General features: G+C 51.7%; 1 protein-coding gene across 3 annotated transcripts; it reads right to left on the bottom strand.

Moving 5' to 3' along the window:
• Positions 1-587: 587 nt before the first annotated feature.
• Positions 588-18,376, bottom strand: ABCC2 (ATP binding cassette subfamily C member 2). 3 transcript variants are annotated; one of them, XM_071563259.1, is made up of 33 exons: positions 18,256-18,376; positions 17,542-17,715; positions 16,972-17,097; positions 15,773-15,907; positions 15,258-15,380; positions 14,830-14,885; positions 14,355-14,586; positions 13,559-13,743; positions 12,771-12,948; positions 12,018-12,272; positions 11,474-11,539; positions 10,846-10,983; positions 10,355-10,501; positions 9,986-10,074; positions 9,833-9,895; positions 9,510-9,636; positions 9,159-9,335; positions 8,889-9,056; positions 8,414-8,600; positions 7,441-7,573; positions 6,929-7,034; positions 6,450-6,669; positions 5,825-5,979; positions 4,701-4,856; positions 4,399-4,598; positions 3,684-3,810; positions 3,219-3,320; positions 2,974-3,117; positions 2,562-2,720; positions 2,159-2,325; positions 1,612-1,806; positions 1,052-1,202; positions 588-956 (listed from the first exon to the last, which is right to left on the bottom strand). In XM_071563259.1, exons 1-32 carry the CDS (start codon positions 18,295-18,297, stop codon positions 1,073-1,075), a joined length of 4,662 nt encoding a protein of 1,553 aa, XP_071419360.1. In that variant the 5' UTR covers positions 18,298-18,376; the 3' UTR covers positions 588-956; positions 1,052-1,072. The 3 variants fall into 3 exon arrangements, with proteins under 3 accessions (XP_071419360.1, XP_071419359.1, XP_071419361.1); XM_071563258.1 differs by having other exon boundaries at positions 590-1,202; XM_071563260.1 differs by lacking the exons at positions 588-956; positions 1,052-1,202; positions 1,612-1,806; positions 2,159-2,325 and adding an exon at positions 2,341-2,424.
• Positions 18,377-19,882: the final 1,506 nt, after the last annotated feature.

Genomic DNA, 19,882 nt, shown 5'->3' with positions numbered 1-19,882 from the left:
ATAAAGCCCGCAGACTATGCAGACCCTGCAGGGCCAGGAAATTTCCCTTTCAATGGGATCTGGCATGATCCTGCCTTGGTATTTGTGCCAGCTGCAGCTCAGGCACTAGGAAATCCTCACAGGAACGCTCTTCATTAAGATGAAGTGATTGTACTGCCCTCTCCCTCTACAGGCTGGGAGCATGTGGGGGTTTGTGTTTGTGTTTGTCCTGCTCTACATGTGCACCTGCTCCGTTCGTGCCAGTGCTGAGGTCAGCACTACAGCTCGTGATTTTCGCACCCAGGAACAAAGAGGTGTCAAGAGTAACCACCCCACTTTGTGTATGTGCATGTCTGTAGCACAGACACGTGCCTGCAGCTCTCCAGCTTTTCTCCACCACAGTCAGGTTTTGCAGTCTGGAGCCTCAGCCCAAAATCTGCTCCACTAGTAGTTACAGGTAGCCTCAGGGAGGTTCTCGTTTTATTGGCACTACACTCAAAGGGAGCATAGCCACAGGGAAGGCAGGCAGATCCTGGGTTTGCCACAGAGTGTTCATGCCTAAGTATCAGGGAGCCACTCAGTTTGAACTCCACACCCTGTGTGTCTGTGTAACCTCTGTTGGCAGTTTCCCTCAGGCTCCAGACATGTTCAAACTGAGGGTTACTTGAAGTCAGCCCTTAAGTTGAAACAAAAACTAAATATAACATTCATTCTTAGATTAAACAGTAATTTAATTCCATAGTGCTAAAGCATCTCTAAGGTAGGTTCACTTGGCATGGTGAAGTACAAAAAGACCACCCCCAATGGGGGTCATCATCTCCCTGCCTGGCAGATAGCTTTTCTCCTCTCTACTGGAATAAGTTAAGCAGCTCCAAACCCTTATGTGCACAGCAGGCACGGGGTGGTAGCAAGGTTAACAGCTCACTCGAGTCCTCTGTCTCTAGACAACCAGAGAAGCCACGCTCTCTGCTTCCCAGCTGCAGAGAGACAAAAGTCCTGGTCAGTTGTGCGGCGGGGAAGACGCTGACGCCAGCTCAGTGAGCGCCAGCAGCGAGAAGCTGCACGCACGCACCCGGACGCTGCAGCGCTCCCCCTAGAGGGCGGTACTTTCTACATTGCTGATGCCAGCGTCCTTCGCCATCGCAGAGAAGATGCCGTGCTTCTTGAGCAGCTCCTCGGGGCTGTCGTATTCCACAATCTGCCCAGCCTGCAGCACCATCACCCTGGCAGTGGGGATCAAAAAAGTCTGAGTTCCCAGGATCTGAATTGATAGCTCTGCACTCCCACTGACCCTTACTCGTCCTGCAGCCACGTTTATGTGGTTCACCCCTCAGCAGTGGTGAGGACACAGCTCGCCTCCCTGTGCTGGCAGGGTGACACACGTAAGGTGTCAACAGCAAATGCCTGTATGGTCTAGTACTGTAAAGAACAATCCTAAAAAATTTTTCTCCCACAAAGGCATAACTACTGCATGGCCAACCTTCCTATCCCTCTGTTCTCTTCTAGAACCGCTGTATATTACTGCCCCAGGCACTACATCCTCTCTCTGACTGTATCCTTGCTTCTGCTGCTGGCCACCTCTTGCCCCTGCAGACTCCCATTCCTCTGCCCCATGGTACTGTCCCATGGTACCTGTTGCTGTCCATGATGGTGTGGAGACGGTGTGCAATAGTAAGGACAGTGCAGTCAGAAAACTCGCTCCGGATTGTTGTCTGGATTAAATGATCAGTTTCCAGATCTACAGCTGCTGTTGCTTCATCTAGGATGAGGATCTTGGCTTTGCGGAGAAGGGCCCGGGCCAGGCACACCAGCTGCCTCTGCCCAACACTGGGATGAGATGGGGAACATGAGTTACTAGAAAGACACTATCAGAGCTTCTGCAAGCCTACTGGCCCATGCTGTCCTGAGCCCAACACCATGCCTGGCCTTCACCCTGCATCTGCCACCATGAGCACCACATCTCTCCACCTCTTTCTCTCTGGGCCCTCACAGAAGGGTTGGCTCACACTGGCTCCTTGAGAGCCCTGACTCCTGGACCCTTTTCTCCCACCATCTTTTCCCAGAAGGTTCTGTGCCCTCATTTCTGAACAGCCGCTCTGCTGGAGGCTATTGTTTCAGGCTGGTCCCTGGGACAAAGAGAAGGGAAGGGAGCTGGGCCTGCATCCACTCCTCTGCTCACCTCAGGTTCTCCCCTCCCTCGCTCACAAGATGCAGCAGTCCCTCGGGACGGTCTTGCACATATGTCTTCAGGTGAGCCAGCTCAAGGGCCTTCCACACCTCCTCATCTGAGTACTGGTCAAAGGGGTCCAGGTTCATCCGCAGGGTTCCAGTAAAGAGCACAGGGTCCTGCCACAGACAGCACCATGTTCAGCCACACCACAGCCATTCCCCAGGGGCAATGGCTCCAGGTTCCCAAGTGTAGCCATATCTTGTCCACACTGCTGCCTGCAGGTGACCAAGGGAGGTGGTGACAGCATGGTCATAGATAGGCCTTTGGAGTCTCTGCAGCACCCAGGGATGCACTGAGGGCAACAGCCTGTGGGAGCCAGCAGTGGGATAGGGAAAGATGGGGATCAGCTCACCTGGGGGATGATGGTGAGGTTCTTACGCAGGTCATGGAGGCCAATCGTTGCTATGTCCACGTCATCGATGATGATCTTCCCTCCAGCAGCCTCCAGCACACGAAAGAGGCAGTTGGTCAGGGAGGATTTTCCAGCCCCGGTCCGGCCCACAACCCCAACCTGTGGAAGAAGCTTTTTAGACCAGCTGACAGGGCTGAAGAAAACAGAGTAGATGCTTTCCATCTTTAGTCTGGTGGGCCTTCCCACCCTCACCATCTCCCAGACTGTCTGCTTTGGTCCCTTTCCTGCAACTTGAGTCCCCAGGAGCCTCATCCCATCACCATCCCTCCTCAGCATGCAGATTGAAGCCAAGAGGAACAAACAACTTTAACACAGTGTGACTCTGTAAACAGTGTAGTGAGAGTAGATGTACCTTCTCAGTGCTCCCAATATTGCAGGTGATCCCCTGAAGAACCAGGTCCAGTTCAGGTCTGTAACGAACTTTGTAGTCGATGAACTGGATCTCACCTTTGCTGGGCCAGCCATGTGGTGGACGCTTTCCTGTCACCCACGGAGCCTGGGGAGGGCACAGGAGCATTAGATGGGGGCTTGCACTCTGAGAGGCTGGTGAGCACCAAGCTGTGCAACAGGTGCTTCCCTGGACCCTGGTTTCCTCACCTCATTCTTCACCTTCGTGTACTCATGTACCCGCTCCACAGCCACAATGTTTGTCTCCAACTCCGATGATGTCCGCACCAGCCAGTTTAGTGTCTGGGTCACCTGAATGGCAGAATCAGAGGGTGCAGAGCCCAGTCTGACCCAGGAACAACCACCTCCTACCTCAGATCAGGGACTCAGCCTGAACACGAACATCCCTGGTCTGGGACCTCCACTCCCCAGCCACAGCCCACCCTCTCTAGCTCTTGAAAACCTTTGCTGCAGCATCGCTGATCAACAGCAAGTATCCACTTAAACTGGGATGTGTGCTCCCCTGGCTTTATAGCCCCTTCCCAGGTGACATGACACCTCAGCTAATCCCCTCTCCATGGATCAGAGCTGGTGGCAGGGCAGCATCCTGCAGTCAGCCCAGAGCTCCCAGGGACAGCCCTGTCCTGGGATAAGAAAATGCTTTCATTGACTCACATTGAGGGCAGAGGAGACAGAAAGACCCACGATGCCGCCCTCCAAAGTGCCCTTTGAAATCACTGCTAGAAGGGCGGAGAAGAAAACCACCAGGCTCCCAACGAACTCCAGACGGATGGCCAGCCACCTGTGCCAGGAGATGACAGCTGAAGGGTAGTGGGAGAGGCAGAGAGGTATCTGTCTGTGCCCAACACAGAGCCCACTAGTAAGAGCAGCACCCCCTCAGCATCCTTCACACCCAACCCTGAGCCCAGTGCTGTACACATGGTACACACTGCAGGTCATTTGTGGACAATTCTGCAGGCAGGTTCATTTAATGTCAGTCTGTATATCACAAAGAACCTCTTGTGCTGGTAATTCCATGTATCAGAGGAGCCGCAGCTGTACAACCCTCACACACCCAAAGCATCTACCAGTAAGATATCACTATCAGAGAGTGCCCACATTGCACTCCCACCTGGCCTGGAGCATCAGCCCCTCCCCAGAACCCACCCAGAGCATCTCGGCCCTTGACTGTACAGCTCACCCTGCCCAGGCTCTGGACACTTTGTAAGGTCCAGACTCTGGCTTTCAAAATCACCCTAACATGTCTTGTTCCCACAGACGGCACCCCTATCCATAACTCCCCAGTTCCTACACAGACCTTTCTCAGAACCCAGAAGCCCCTGGGGAGAGGTGCTGCAGGCTGTGCTGTGGCATAAGGGGTAAAATTCACCTATTTGAGATTATCCAGGAATAAACACTTTTCTGATTTATGTCCATGATGGTCTCATTATGCTGCAGGAACCGTTCTTGGTGTCCATAGGCTCGGATCACGGAAAGGCCTGACACTGTCTCACTGAAGTGGGAATAGATGGGAGACCTTGTGACAGAGTCCAGACGCCTTAGCTGGCGTGATGTGGAGACATAGAAGCGCTGAAATGAGGAACACAGCTTGGTTACCAACACAAAGACCAACAGCCACAAAGATACTGCTCTCAGCAGGACACAGGCTTCACTCAAGCTACAGTTACTCACCAGCACAAAATAGTAGAAGATGCTCAAGGGAATGATAACAAGAGCAAAGTATGGGGTCGCCAGGCAGATCATGATCAATGTGCTAATGATAGCCATGAAACAGGAGAGCCAGCTGCGGAAGGACATGGGAATGGTCTCATCTACTGTGAAGATGTCCTGGAGCACATGAAGAAGTGTAGAGAAGCAGTCATTGACCACAGAGAGAGGGAGAAGCTCAAAGACCTCATACATACAGGGTTCCTACACACTCATATGGTAAAACAGTGCCAGACACTTGTAAAAATATTGGATGACCTTGAATTGGTGTTATGGTCACAAGCTTATTTAGGGCCACAGCTCTTAGCTTAGGAACAGCTGATTTAACAGAGAAACTTTCTATAATGTTACCCTGTTGCACAGATCAGCTTTAGGAACTGCATCTTCATCTAGATCCATGATGCAAAAGCAGAAATTGAGGCGGAAAGGGGGACAGGGCTCACTCCAGGTCCATACAGACAGGAGCACCCAGGTCTGCATATGGTCCTGATCCATCTCCTAGCTGGGCATCACATACTGTCTCATTTTGGAGTAAACCCAGCAGGCCCATAGGCTTGATTTGAAGAGAAATTTTTATTCCCAAAAATCAAGAGATGGCACCAAGGAAGAAGTGGAGTAGCAGCATGCTTGAATTTACCTGTCTGTATTTTCCTCTTCATTTTCTCTTTGTTTATGAGTTTCACTTATATAGAAAAGATAGTATATTTTTCTGAAAGTCCATAACCACAATGGCATCTCATTGTGGGACATGACTTCTAGGCTCCTACCTCCCTTGGTAATCTACAATAGACTCTCTTCAGTTTCTCCACATCCTTCTTGACCAGGTGACCCCCAAAACAGGACACAGTATCCAGGTGTGACCTCCTTAGCACAGAGCAGAGGAGATAACTTCCTGTGGTTTGGTGGACACTGTCTTTCTAGTATAGCCCAGGATGTGGTTTACCTCACAGTCAGCCTTCTAGTTCCTTCTTGGCCCTTACCTGAGCTCAGTTGTGCAGTCCTCAATAGGAGCAGGGTTATGCCACTACCCAATGCTCTCCAGGCCTGCTGGAACAAACACCTTCTCCATGTTGGGGCTATTCTCTTACCTTGGCAAACCTATTCACAATGCGGCCTGTTGGGGTTGTGTCAAAAAAGCTCATGGGCACACGCAGGATGTTGCTGAGCAGCTGCTGATGCATAACCCGTGAGGCTCGCATGGCACCCTGAGCAGACAGCACGGTTGCGAAGAGCAGGAAGAGAGCTGCAAGGACAGCAAGGACAGGGGGATCACACCAGCTCATGTGTGACACTGGCCCCAGGTACTCTTTTGCTTAACAGACGCACCAAGCAGCTACAAGCCAGCAGCTCTGCAGTGAGCCACTGGGATAGTCCTGCATCCCACCTTCCTAGGACATTCCAGTAACTGCATCCCACCACAGGGGAGGAACACTAACTCTTTTGGAAAGCCTTGAGCCATAGCACTATGTCAAAACTGATTAAGGACAGTGACATCCAACCTAAGGAGGCAACACAGACTTTCTGGGGCAATTTGTGCTGGCTTCAGACTATCTGTCCCCAGTTCAGCCAGGAGCTAGAAGGCAGCAGCAGGCAAATGAAGACAATGCTGGGTCCCCTGCTCCTTCCTGCACTGCTGGTTGCAGACCTTGCAAGTCATATCCCTTCTGGACCAGACAGCTGAGGTGAACGGATGCCCTGTCCCCCTACACTCACCTTGTGACACTCCCAGTGCCCCAAAGACACCAATCCGCAGGTCTCGCTGCTCTGCAGGATAGGTCTGGTTCAGGTAGTGCTGCGCATCGTCAGTCCAGGCACTGAGCCACAGGTTGCCCCCCACATAGGCAACATACTGTCCAATATAGCCCATGGCAATCCAGAAAGAATAGCACAAGCCAACAGCACGCAGGTACCGCAGGTACATGGAGAACTTCACCTGTGGACCAATTTAGCCCATTACCAGTGCCCAGCAAACCACAGCCAGTAACACCCAGCACAGACTTCAGACTCCCATCTTTCAGCCCACAGTGCTCCCTCCACCACCTTGCCCAGCAGTCCCCAGCAGCTCTGCCCCCTTTGTGTCTCTTGGCTGCAGTGGGGCACTAACCAGCCCACACCAGCTTCTCTTAGCCACTGTCAGGGTCTGGTAGCACTGAGCCAGGGCAGCACAGTGCTTCATCCTTCATCCTCCTCACCCTGCCGGTTTCCACAGCTTCTTTCTCGATCAGTTGCTGTCCCTTCAGCTTCTTTGGGGACTCCTCCTGGGCCTTCTTCCAGGAATTGGTGCTCTTTTTACTAAGGCTGCAGGGAGATGAAGGGCATCATTAAGCATGGGGTGTTGGATTGCTCCCAGTTTCCTGGGGGTTCATCCCTGTGCTGCTGGAGCCTGCTGGAAAATGACATCCCAGCTGGGGCAGCTTTGAATGAGACTTGTAGAAGCACCAGGCATTTATAGCCATGAAATCATAGCTCTAATCCCCAAAAGCAGAACAAGCCAACAACATGGGTTTCAGGGAATACCACAGAGTAAGGCTGCGACACATTAATGTGAGCAATGGCAAGATTGGATGCTGATGATCCAGACCAGCTTGTAGTAGAGCAGGTAGTGGGGCTCCCAGCAAGAACTTCCTGGGACGACTCCAGACCCGTCTCAAGAGAGCAGTGCATGGGGCAGGGGAGAGAGCTGAGAGCTCAGGTCACATCCCACCTGCGACTCAATTGTCTCCGATGGATGCTGGACTCTCGCTTCAGGGTCATAGTCACCACATCTTCAGAGCCCTCCTCCACGCAAGGCTCAAGATCTTCATCACCCTGCTCCTCATCCCCAGCTAAAGCAACAGCTACAAGCACAGGGACAAGGGAAGGTAGGAACAGCAACTAAGGAGAGAGCAGATCCCATACACCGTATCTCTGCTGCACTCAGCTCCACCCCACACCCCAGGCCCATGCTATGGCCTACCACCACTTATCACACCTTCTCCAACCCTGCCACAGGAGAAGGAAGAAATCCATTGTGCTGGAAGGAGAACTGACAGGAGACATAGGACTAAAGGCCTGTGTGAAGGTAATCTCTGCTGCTGACTACCACTGGTGGGACCTCAAGCAGAGGTTTGTGCTTGTTTAGTAGGTGCAAGATGTACTAGGTCATATCAGTCCAGTTCAAGCACATCTGCCTGAGCAGGTGGAGATGAGCCCTGTGAAGATGGACTGGGAAGAGCCAGGCTGCAGCTGGACAACTGCACTGAGCCTAGGCAGGGTGAGCATCCACCTGACCTGATACCTGATACTCCTCCCCATGGCACTGGGGGACATAATAAAGATGAAATGTTATCCAGTGACATTTTTAAAACAAACCAAAGGATCTTTCTCACCTTAGCATCACTAAAATATGGAGCCTGTTGCCACATAAGATTTTGGGACACATATATATAAATGAACTAAAAACAAAATAAAAAACTTAAACAGATCCTTTGCTGGCTGCTCAGCATAATGCCTGGATGCAAATCTTGGGCAGGAAGTCCTTGTACTGCTGATTGCCAGAAGCTGGGAAGGATTCACAGCAGCCACCATTGGTGCCTGGGCCAGATAGAGCCAGGTCAGACTCCCAGATCAGATCTTCATATCCCCAAGATCCACACACAGCCCCTCAAACTGCCACAGCTGTAGTGCGTTCCCAGTACCTGTGTTATTTTTCTCTGAAACATCCTCCTCCTGGCTGCCATACAAGTTCAGGAACTGGGCAAAGGCCCCCTTGTTTGCAAGCAACTTGCTGTACGAGCCATGCTCAGACACTGCTCCTGCTGCCAGCACCACAATGTTGTCAACCTGGGGCAGGAAACTGATACTGTGCGTCACCAAGATCCGTGTCTGCAACAAAGTGGTTGCAGTGTAGTTACCATCAGAGCACCCCTTGCCTCTCAGTCATGGGCCTAGAGGCTCTTCAACCCCTACTAGGGACCTCTCTGCTTATGGATGCCAGGCTATAGGGACACAGGGCACCCATGAGGCCTCTCCTGCCTGCTGCAGCCCCACATGAAAGACACAAGATCCTTCTCTGTCCCAAGACAGCAGCCTCAGACTTCCCTGGATCATCAATGCTGTGCCAGTGCCATTCCAGCCTGGCTGTGTGGTGTGTAGGGGATCATGGGTGCTCACCTTCTTTTGCAGCAGCCCTTTTGGCCCCAGCACATGCTCGAACAGGTACTTGCCAACGTGAGCATCCACAGCAGATAGTGGGTCATCCAGGACGTAGATGTCTGCATTGCTGTACACTGCCCGGGCCAGGCTGACTCGCTGCTTCTGGCCCCCACTCAGATTGATACCCTGGAAGGGAAGGACTTCTCTGGGCAAGGGGCTTGCACAGGGCTACAGCTCTGTTCTCTGCAGCAGGTGCTACAGGAAATCCATAGTCCCCAGGGCTTATACCTTCTCTCCAATCTCTGTCTGGTCACCTGCAGGCAGCAATTCCAGGTCTGGAAGCAGGGCACAGGCCTTAAGGACCTGCTGATACCTGGCTTCATCCAGGTCTGACCCGAAAAGGATATTGTCTTTCAGTGTGGCATTCTGGATCCAGGCCTGCTGGGGGACATAGGCCAGGGAGCCCTGAAAGGAGAGACACAAGAACGGCTATCTCATCAGAGCATGGGCCTGAGCACTGCCATCTCCTACAGCCTGTCCTTGCCCTGAGCCACCACTCCAGGACAGTCCTGCCCCACTGCTTTCCCACTGAGCTCACAGGCAGCTTCAAAGCTCCCTGTGCCAGCTGGCTTCTCTCACCTGGATGTTGATGTGCCCCTTGATATTCTCCATCTCCCCGAGCATGGCTGACACCAGCGAAGATTTGCCTGAGCCCACAGCCCCCACCACAGCCACCAGGCTCCCAGGTGCAATGTCCAGGGTAACACTGCAAAGACATAAGGACTGAGAAAGCAGCACTGCCAGGTCACCCACCAGCTTCTACATGGGCCCAGCACAGAGCAGTGTCTCTGGGACACTCGTTTCTAGCAGCACCATGAGAGGCAATTGCTTTCCCCAACGAACAACACAGAAAGACTCCTGCTCCCCAGCCAACTGCCCCCAGTATGGTGTAGAGCACTTACTCCCTTATCGCAGCACTGCCGTCCTGCTCCCAGGCAAAGGTGGCCTCCGAGAAACGCACAGCACTGTCTGTTAGGAGAGAGAGGGCCCTCAAGACTGGGAAAGCCCAGGGCTGAGACAGCCTGTGACCCACCCAGACTAATCTGGAGGTTCACCTGCCTGGAATGGGGTTGTGGTGGATAGCTGAGGTATCCAGGTCTTCTCCACTCAGGTAGCGCTCCAGTCTCGCAGTTGACACATTGGTCTGCCATGGTAGAAAGAGGATGAGGATGGCACATGGGCATGCAGCACAGCTGGGTGGGCTGGCAGGAGCCCCATAAGCAGAGCACCACATCACACAGTCCCCATCCAACCTCTGAGCTCCAAACCTGTGTCATGCATGTAAAGTCCTGTCTCACCCCACTACCAGCAGAGTCCTGTGCACTGACCCCTGGGTGCCCCTGACACACCTGAACCCTATGTTCTGGTTTGGGCAGAGGTATCATAGGATCCCCCTGCACTCCCTGCCCTATGTGAGGACTGACCTGCACCAGTGAGGAGAGGACCATGGGCAGCATGGCCATGGGGAAGCGCAGTACGTTGAAAAGGGAGATGGCAGTAAAGGCCTTCTGTGCATCCAGGACGTTGTTCTCATCAACCATTACATAGACAGCAAAGCTGGCCAAGGAGACCTAGAACAGATAGCAGGGAAAGCCACTGTCAATGTGGCTGTGTGCAGTCCAGAACCCCATGTTGCCCTAAGGCCTCAGCAGTGCCTTCCTGATGGGTTCCCCCCTGCCTCCCCCTTCCCCTTTTGGCACGATCTCACCACCCTGATGGGACTGGACCCCCTTCCACCACAGGTCTCCTGCCAGCAGCCAGGACCATACTCAGCATCCCAGGCATCCATCAGACAGCCCCTTCCTCACTGCAGGAGCGCTCCAGCTGAGGTTCCCAATATTTTCCATTGCCTTGGACACAGGCCAGCCCCAGCTCAGAGGAAGGTGCAGCCCTCTCCAGGGCTGTTGTCACTTACCAGGAAGGGGGCACATGTAAACACGAAGATAGAGATTGACTGCAGGTAACTGAAGTTCAGCAAGTTCTTGAGCTCATGTGCCCGTATCTCATTAACTCGCTTCTCAAATGAGGGTTCCCAGGCAAAAAGCTTCAGGATCTGTAGGATGATCAGGGTGAGCAGATGCTGGCTTCACAGGGAAGACCACCTCCACACTCAGCTCACTGGTGGCCAGCATCTCCATCACCAGCTCCTGGCTTGCCTGGCCATTGCATCTCCCCTCTCCTGTCCTACTCCATGGCTTATAGTAGCCCCCACTTTCACACTGCCACTTCCTCAATCCCAGCTTACACATCACTGCCAGCCCCTCTGCCACCATGGCAGTGGGCTCACTACCAGGACACACTCAGAAGACCCTCATTTGGCTCCTAAGTTTTGGTTCAGTTACCCAGAGTTCCTCCCCACCCAACTTTTGAAAAGGCGAGGAAGCCAAGGGAATATCCAGAGGCTTGGATACCCCAGACACAGGGGCCCCAAGCTAGACTGTAACACTGGTGCTGTAGAGTTATACGGCTGTGCTCCCTGCAGGTACAGTGCACCAAGAAGAGGGTGCAGCAGCTGCCTGGGGAATCTCCACTCCACTACTCACCTTGATTCCATTGAGGATTTCAGTCATTATTTTCATGCGTTCATCCTTGTTCTTCATGTTCCTCACCTACAAAAAGAAAAACAAGACATCACCTAAATCAGACAGCAGCTCACCCTTGGACACACATCTTGACTGCCAGAGGGAAGGGAAGGATGGACTTCAGAACTCAGAGAAGTCATCCCAAAAAGCTGGACCTTGGCTCCCTGTGCCTCTGGACAACCTGGGGAAAAACAATACCCTGCTGTTAAGTAGAAGCTAAAGCTTTATCTTACAGTTAGTAATATCTCATTTTCAGTCCTCAAGGCTGCCCCTAGTCTTGCTCAATTTCAGCTGTGATGGTAGAACACATGCTCACCTGTCTCCTGCTCATAGCAGCCAATCACCCCCAGCTCAGGCTACCCCCAGCACAAGTGAGATCAACCTCCTAGGCTGGGAGATATCCACAGCAAGACAAAATGGAAGGAAAGTGTGGAGAATAAGGGAAGGGAGCAATAGTGGGTCTCAGGAGTGCGAGACCAGGGAGGATCTTGCATCCACCACTGACCTGAATGTTTTTGGCCTTGGCAATCAGGAACAGATTTATGGGGATGAGCAGCACCATGACTGCAAGTCCAGCCAAGACAGAGACACCCAGCTCTCCCCAGAGGAAGACAATGGACAGGATAATTTGCAGGGGGCATGACCACAGCTGGTGAACAAAGTTGGCCATGTCCATGAACCTCTGGGCATCAGCTGACATTAGATTCACAGTCTCTCCCACGGTGGACTCCTTGCGTGTGGCACCAGACATGGTGAGTGACTGGAAAGAGAAAACATAGTCATTGCAAGCCAGCCTGGGAGCAGCCTGGCCCGCAGCCGCATGGCATAGAGCAGGCAATTAGCAGGCCAGGCTGAAATTGCTACTGGATTTGCTCCCAGTGCCTCTCTGCTGGCCATAGGCACTCTCCTCACTGCCTGCACACGAGGAGTCACTGGATGCTGGGTGAAAATAAACACATCCCCATGCAGGAATCCTAGTGGCAACTACTCTAGGTGTTGTGCTGCTCTCAAGAAACCTGCCTCGGTCCCTAGTAGCTGTCAAACACAGCTGCAGCGCCCAGGTCCCAAGCAGAATTAGGACCCACAGTGTCCCCAGTGTTGAGTGGTTGTCCCAAAAGCTAAGCTTTCCCTGTACCTTCCTGAGAAGTAAACTGCATACAGCCCAGTCACCCCAGGTTGATGGGACAGGCAATGGATGACTACATCCACAGACCAGCTCAAAGGAAGCCAACAGGGATGATGACAGAACCATACAAACCTTCTTGTAAATGGCAGCGATGAGACTGGCACGCACATTTATGCCAAGCTGGAAGCACAAGCTGAAATGCTGCTGCAGGCAGAGGGACTGGATCAGTGCCGTCAGGAAGAGCAGGATGGCATATAAATAGCCTTGCCAGGCAAAGGACTCTTCATCTGACACAAAGGCGATCAGCAGCCTGGAAGGTAAAGAAGCCCATGAGAACCCCCCTCTACTGAGACAGACCTGAGCAGGATGCTCCAAATGAATGCAGGGAGAGTATCTTCACAAGACCAATGACTGAGACTCTGCCTCACAATGCTGGCTCAATGCTCAGCAAGCTGGGGACCCTTGATCTTCTGGGTGTCCCTGTTCTGCCAGGGACACTGCATTTCATACACAGCAGTGGGTCAAGAATGTCAGATCATCCACAGAGATTGTGCCGCTCTGCAAAATGAACTGGGGAGGCCCTGTTGGGCTGAGTCAGAGTGACTCATGAAAGACCCCAAAGAAGATCCAGGACTGTCTCCAGGAAGGGAGCAGGGCTGTGTAACAAGAAGATGCATGGAGTGAGGAGCAAGCTATTTACCCATAAAAGCTGGCAGCCAGCTCAGATCAGTTCTTCATTAAACTGTAACCCAACATATTCTCACAATTTTGGTGAGGGCACAAAATGTTCCAAGAGTATGGGGCTGGGTGAAGTACACATATGGAGATGCTGGGCCTGAATACAGTGCACAGAGGGAGGTGGTGGGGCTGGGTGCAAAGTCAGGACAGAGCATGGACAGGGACAGATAGAAAGGACTCACTTCAACAGCTGGGGGCTGACAAACACAAGTCCATCATGCACCAGCTTGAATGCCACTGCTAGCACAAGATTTTGCCAGAAGGTCTTGCCCAGGGTTTTCATCAACCAACCCCTGGCGTAATCCCTGTGAGGCCCAGAGTCTCCTTTGTCTCCCTTCTTCTTCTTCTTCTTTGGTTGCTTCTCCTCCTGGAGGGAAGCCCACACAGAAGTGAAGGAGCTGGTTAGACAGGCTTCCCACACCTGGAAGGATTCTTCCAGGACAGCATCACAGACACAGACCCTAGATCAGGTATCCTGAATAAAGCCTTTGCTTTACCTCCTGTCACATTCCCTCTCATTAGTCTCTACCCATGTCATACACACCCAGGACTAATACATCTCTTGTATGTCAAAGTCAATTGTTGCAAAGCCCAAACCACCCTGAACCTCTCAGGCTAAAAATCAGGTACCACAGGAAGAACCTGAGGCCAGGGATGGTAATGGAGTGATGTTCACTCTGACCTTGTTGCTGGGAGGTATCTGGCATAGGGAAAGATAGAGATAAGGGAGCTGCTTGTACTGCAGACTTGAGGGTGCTTCCTGTCCTTCTGTAGGACAGAGGGATGTAGACTTTCTTGGTCACTGAAAACTTGGGGATCTGCCAAGGATAGGGAAGACCCTGTCATGGGTTCTCCCATCCTTGTCCAAAGCCCTGCAGAATCAAACTGGGGCTTGCAGGGAGGTGAGGTGACCCTACTCCCTGAGGCTAGATCTGAGTGTGTCAGTCCCATACAAAGCTAAGAACAGAATGGATTTACCAGCACTAGGATGTCTTGGCTCTGGGCTTTGGTCATGTTGTTCCCGTAGTCTGGGTCGCCTTCCTGGAGTCTTTTCTTGCGTTTCCGTTTCTCCAGTTCTGCTTGGGCCTTCTGCATCGCAGTCTTCATGTTCTTCTCAAAAACAGTGTAAAGAGCCTGTGTCCTGTCTTTATCTTTCAATTCCCAGACATCCTCTATCTCCAAAGGCTTGCGATAGCCCTTGAAAACAATGCTGAGGGGCAGAGAAATCTCTCAGCAAGTTTCCTGCATGACACTTGGAGAGTCCTTGCTGCAAATGTAAGGACTTCACACTCAGCCTGGCACTGGGCTCAGGCAGCACAGACAGAACCCAGTGTGGTGCCTCTCATTACTAACTCCAAGCAGCCTGTACTGCAGGCTCCCTCAAACAGGGCTGGGTCAGCCCTCAAGCTCCCCAGTACTTTTCCAGCCCAACCTCCCACGGAGCTCTGCTCACCTGGTGTACCATTCAAAGGTGATGGAGCTCAGGAAGGAAGCTGTCACCTCTGGGTTCTATAGTACAAAGCAAAGTGGGTACTAAGATATCATTGATGTTAATGGGTTGTGTTGACAAGAGTTGATTCAGCAACCCCAGCCAGAACAAGGAAGACCAGAAGCTTCCAAATGTGCCAGATCCTGCCCCAGGAACCCCATCTCATAGCCAGCAGCAGCCCCCCTTGGATACACATGCAGATGTCCCAGGCTGCAGGCTCCAGCTCTTGCTGTGCCATGTGCTGAAGCCCTCAGGTCTTCCCTCCCCAAGGGGCCTGGAGCATGGAGCTCCAAGCTCAATGCATGGAGCCTGCATGAAGCTCCCCCTGCCCAACACAACACACAGAATGTGGCATCCCAAGCCTCGATCCCACTCCCACATGGTCCTTGCACCTTCTTCCTGATTTCCTTTGTTTCCGGAGCAACATCTGAGAAGCCTGAGACAAGGAAGAGCAGTAGCTGGAGCCCATAGGAGATGAAGAAGAGGATAAACCGTGGCAAGTCAGAGATTGGTTCCTGCAGAAATGGAAAGCCCAGGGTTATTGTCGAGGGCTGTTTCATGGCTACCTGATACTCAGAGACAACATCCATCCCCAGAACAGTGAACATGGTAGAGCACAACATGGCAGAGCAAAACTCGCTCTGCACCCTGGATCAGCTTCCTTTTGCCACTTCTCCCTGACCTCCTCCCCTAAGTCTGTAAGGGGAGACCTTATAACTCCCCAAAGAGATAGGATTAATTAAAACAGCAATTCCTTCTCAGGTCTTTTCTGGTTCCCAAAGGTTTCCAGGGCAGCTGGGGTCTCTGTGTTACCACAGAAAGCTTGTCAAGAGACAAGTATAAAGGAACTTTCTTTGGGAACAGAACATGACTGTAGGGAAGCACAGAGCTTCCTGTCAAACACAACCTGCAGGGCTCTCCGGACAAGTGACTGGAACGGCAGTATCCCACAGAGCAGGGACAGTGTCCAGAAGCAGAAAAGTACCCCAGAGTCTCTGGACAAACAGAAGCGTCGTGCCTCATGGATCAGCAGGACCAGGAGCTGGAGAAGGAAGATCAGTCAGAGGTTCAGGTAGGGCTGAAGGACTAGGTCTGGGCTCTAAAAGTGTCTTTGAAGCACGTGTCCTGGGATGTTAGCACTCATAATCTGCTGGGATTGACTGCCTTGAAAACACTTGAGTTACCAGTGCCTAAAATCACTGCCAACACCATACAACCTTCAGAGTTAATTGCACAGAGCAAAGGTTTATTTCAGGAAAATGTAAGATCAGGTCTGAAGGTACCCTGACATTACAGCATGGCACTATTTCTCTTTTTAGCTGTTCTCACTTCAGATTCTCAGACATGCCCAGCAATGAAGGGTCACACCCTCTGCTCTGCATATTGCCTTCAGAACTGGAACTAAACCTAGATCACCTCCCAGCTGTGCAGCCTCTGTGGGCAGTTCCCTTGCCTTATCACCTCACATGGACTCTGCATGTGAAACTAAATGACATGACAAAAAAAGGATAGGACATGGGGGTGTTAATTCTACTTTTAAGTGTAGCTTCTGAGCATTTTGGCTTTGTTAAGACTTGGAATATCCCATGTCTTACAGAAGACATGTGTAACTTCCATGTACATATTGCATCAAGCTAATAGCCCCTATGTCCTCAGCTTTCTCCTCTGTCTGGGCATTCCATGGTACCTCCTGACTCTCTGCACAAAAGTGAGCAGCAACCCATGGGAAGGATGTGAGACATCAGAGCAGCAAGCCATGGTTTGATGTTCATGATACCAAATCAATCCTGTGAAACCCATACTGCTGCTAGTCAGGCTTCTGTCAGAGACAGCTCAGCTACACACACAGGCATAGAATCTATCCCAGTTTTTAGGATAAAAGCAGGGAGCACTGTAAAACCAGCCACCTGCCCTCAACGTAGTGCCCTTATGCACCACTCACACATGTTCAGGGCTAGTCCCTACCCAATTTCCAGGCTGTGCTTCCTTCGTGGACACAGCTTCCCACTGATTTCTGTGCTAGGGAAGTTTTCTGCTGCTTGGCCCTGTGGTCTCACATTCTTTCTCTTTGGTGACAAACAGCACGTTTACCAGCTGACCCCTTACCCCAGTGGCAATGTACAGGCTGGGGTTCGTGTACTGGACAGCTGCCACGGTGTCCTGCTCTGAGGCCTCTACAAATGCCAGGGCCAACTCCGCCACGGCTGTCACCACCAGCAAAGCAGCCAGCACCTGTGAGGAGAGACGGGCAACAGTGAGGGGAGACCCAACCCATTGTGGGAACTGGGAACCACTGCGAGACAGCACAGTTTGGCGTAAAAGTACTGCATTCCATACACTGCTACACCCTTCTTAACCCAAACTTAGCCTGGGAGAGCTTTCATCCCTGTGAAGTTGCAACGTTTTAAGTTTGGAGGACAACAGACCCCAAGCGAGACCCCAATACACACTCTGCCCTCCTTACCAATACATTCTACCCCTGTTATCTCCTCTATCCCAGATATGCCTCAGCCTGGACTTCCCTTTACATTTCTGTCCTGGATGGTGCCCTATTCTATTGCTCTTTCTCTCCTGCAGTTCTCATCTCTCCAACCCACACCTGACTCCAGCGCAGAGGCTTTCCACTCACACAGGCTGCTTCAGCCTGTGATCTGTGCCCCCTCAGCCCCACTCTACCTGTTTGATGATGTAGAGCTTGGTCACTGATGATTTCTTGTCTCTGGATTTGCACATAGGCAAGAGCTGCCATGGACCTAAAATCCAGAAGAAACCAAGGGGAACCCACACCAGCACAGTCTGCTGGAAGCACACAGGCAGGTCAGCATCCGGACGAGCAAGATAGGAATCATTCTGGGGGCAGCAAGGACAGAAAACAAAGTCATTTGGGATGGATTGACTCTCACCTGGCTCACAGCACAAGAGTCAGTACTCCTATAGGTCCTGGCCAACCCATCACACCCCACTCAACATCCACCCTCCTCGTTGAGCATTTCAGAACTCAGTTGAAGTTCGAGGTGATATCCCTCTCCCCCATCTAATTGCCTGGATGTGGGATGGCCTTCCCCACAACCACTCCTTGTTGGAGTCATCCAGCTGAAGTATCTGGACACAAATCATCCCCAAGAGGTCCTTGCAGAGTGTCCAGCTGGGCAAAAACAAGCCAAGGCTCACTTAGGGTGCTGTCATTGCCTCCATGTCCTGTGAATACCATGCACACATTGCACAGCACTCAGTGTTGCGGCAGTCCTGGGTAAATACCAGAACCTCTGCGACTGCTGGCAGTTGGGTCCCACTGGCAGGACAAGCTGTGAGCCTTGGGATCTACTGCTCTCCCCCTCCACTGAGTGTCCTACCCCGAGAACCAGAGATGGGGATAATGCAGCCACTCACCCAGAAGACAGAGCCACAGAACTCCTCCAGGGCTGCTGACATGGCTCAGGGAAGAAGAGACAGCAGCTCCTTCTCCTCGCTCTGCCTGTCTGTGAGTCCTAGTTGGAGGCTTGGGATAAAAGTCCCCTCACACCCTCAAGTAGTGTTAGGACAAAATCCCTGATGACATGCAGTTATTTATTAACTTGGTGCTATTGCACACCACCACAAACCAAAGCAGTGACCAAAAGGGCTTTGGAAACCACATGGGCTTAGAGAAAGGGAGAAGAGGAAGACCCAAGAAAGAGATCAAAGGGGAGATGCAGGGAAGCCAGAGTCACTGCAGGGCACTGCAGCCACTGTTCAGAACCACAGCCTTCATTAGTACACACCAACAGAGATAAGCTCATATGAACCCACTAAAGACACTGCTCTGGTGCAAGAGATTTCTCCTGCCAGAACAAGCCTGCCGAATTGCTGACAAAAAGTCCAGCAACAGCTGATTCTGCGAAGACAAAGGAGACAGTAGCCTTTTTTTCATGTGCCACCCAGCAAGGAGACCCATGACACCAGCAGTGCCCCAGGCCTGACAATGTGCAGTGTATGGCAGCTGAGTTTGACCACACACTGGATTGGTGTTTCTGAGTACACAGGACCAGAGCTCCTTTTACCAACTTTTCACCTGCAGAGCCTGAAGGCTTTTTGAGCTATTCCTTCTGCTTCTCCCTTTCCCACATTTCTAAGTTGTCTGCATGTTATGGCAGTTGGGGGCTGCAAAACCCCAAAGAGACTTGGAATCTTCATTCTAAAGCAACCCCTATCATTGGAGACAGAGAAACATTCCTAAGGAGGGTGACTGCCACGAAACCATCACCCTGCTGCTTAGAAAGGTGGAAGTATGACAGGGACACGTGGGGATGGTGCTACTCCAAGGCTGGAACTGGATTTGCTTTATCATGTGTGCTCTTGAGGAACAGTAGATAAAAGGGGACAGTAGGGTGACTGCAAGGATCATGATGTCTTTGTTCATTGAGTTAGCAGATAACTCATAAGTCAAGGGTGACACAATGAGTAATTGCTCAGGAACTAGCAATAGCAGAGAAAGGCTCAATGTCCAACTCCTTGGTTAATTATTATGGGTTTATCTGATTAAATCCACATGTTTTTGTAAATAAAACTACTCCCAGTGCTACGTCCTCGAGGCGAAAACCAATACACTGCTACTGAGAGCTGCCATGTGATGCCATGGGTAAGAAATAAGTGAACGGAGCAGTCACTTCCTCAGTCCTCCATCCAGACTGCAGATTCTTCTTGCTGCCCATGGGCACAGGTGTCCTCTGGCCTTGCTAAAATCCACCTGTTAATGCTGCTGCCAAGGGGACAACTTGCTCATGGCACCTTCCTGTATAACACTGTCCATTGCTAGTCTGTTTTCAGTACAGGTCACAGCCCATCCCCACCCCATCTTTAGTCTCATTCAGAGCTGAAATGTTTCCCTGATGACAGGATGCCAGAACTCTTTTAATGTTCAAAGCAAGTGCACCGACACTTTCTTTACCCACATACCCGGACATGCTCCTCCTAAAAACCTACAAACCCACTTCACTGTCCTTCAGCTCCTTCCAAAATCAAAGCAATAGCACCTCTA

This window comes from Pithys albifrons, chromosome 9 (genome assembly GCF_047495875.1).
Source record: "Pithys albifrons albifrons isolate INPA30051 chromosome 9, PitAlb_v1, whole genome shotgun sequence".
In the NCBI taxonomy this organism is placed as follows: domain Eukaryota; kingdom Metazoa; phylum Chordata; class Aves; order Passeriformes; family Thamnophilidae; genus Pithys; species Pithys albifrons.
Note: the sequence above shows the minus strand (reverse complement) of the source record. Positions and strands in the feature narration are given on the sequence as shown.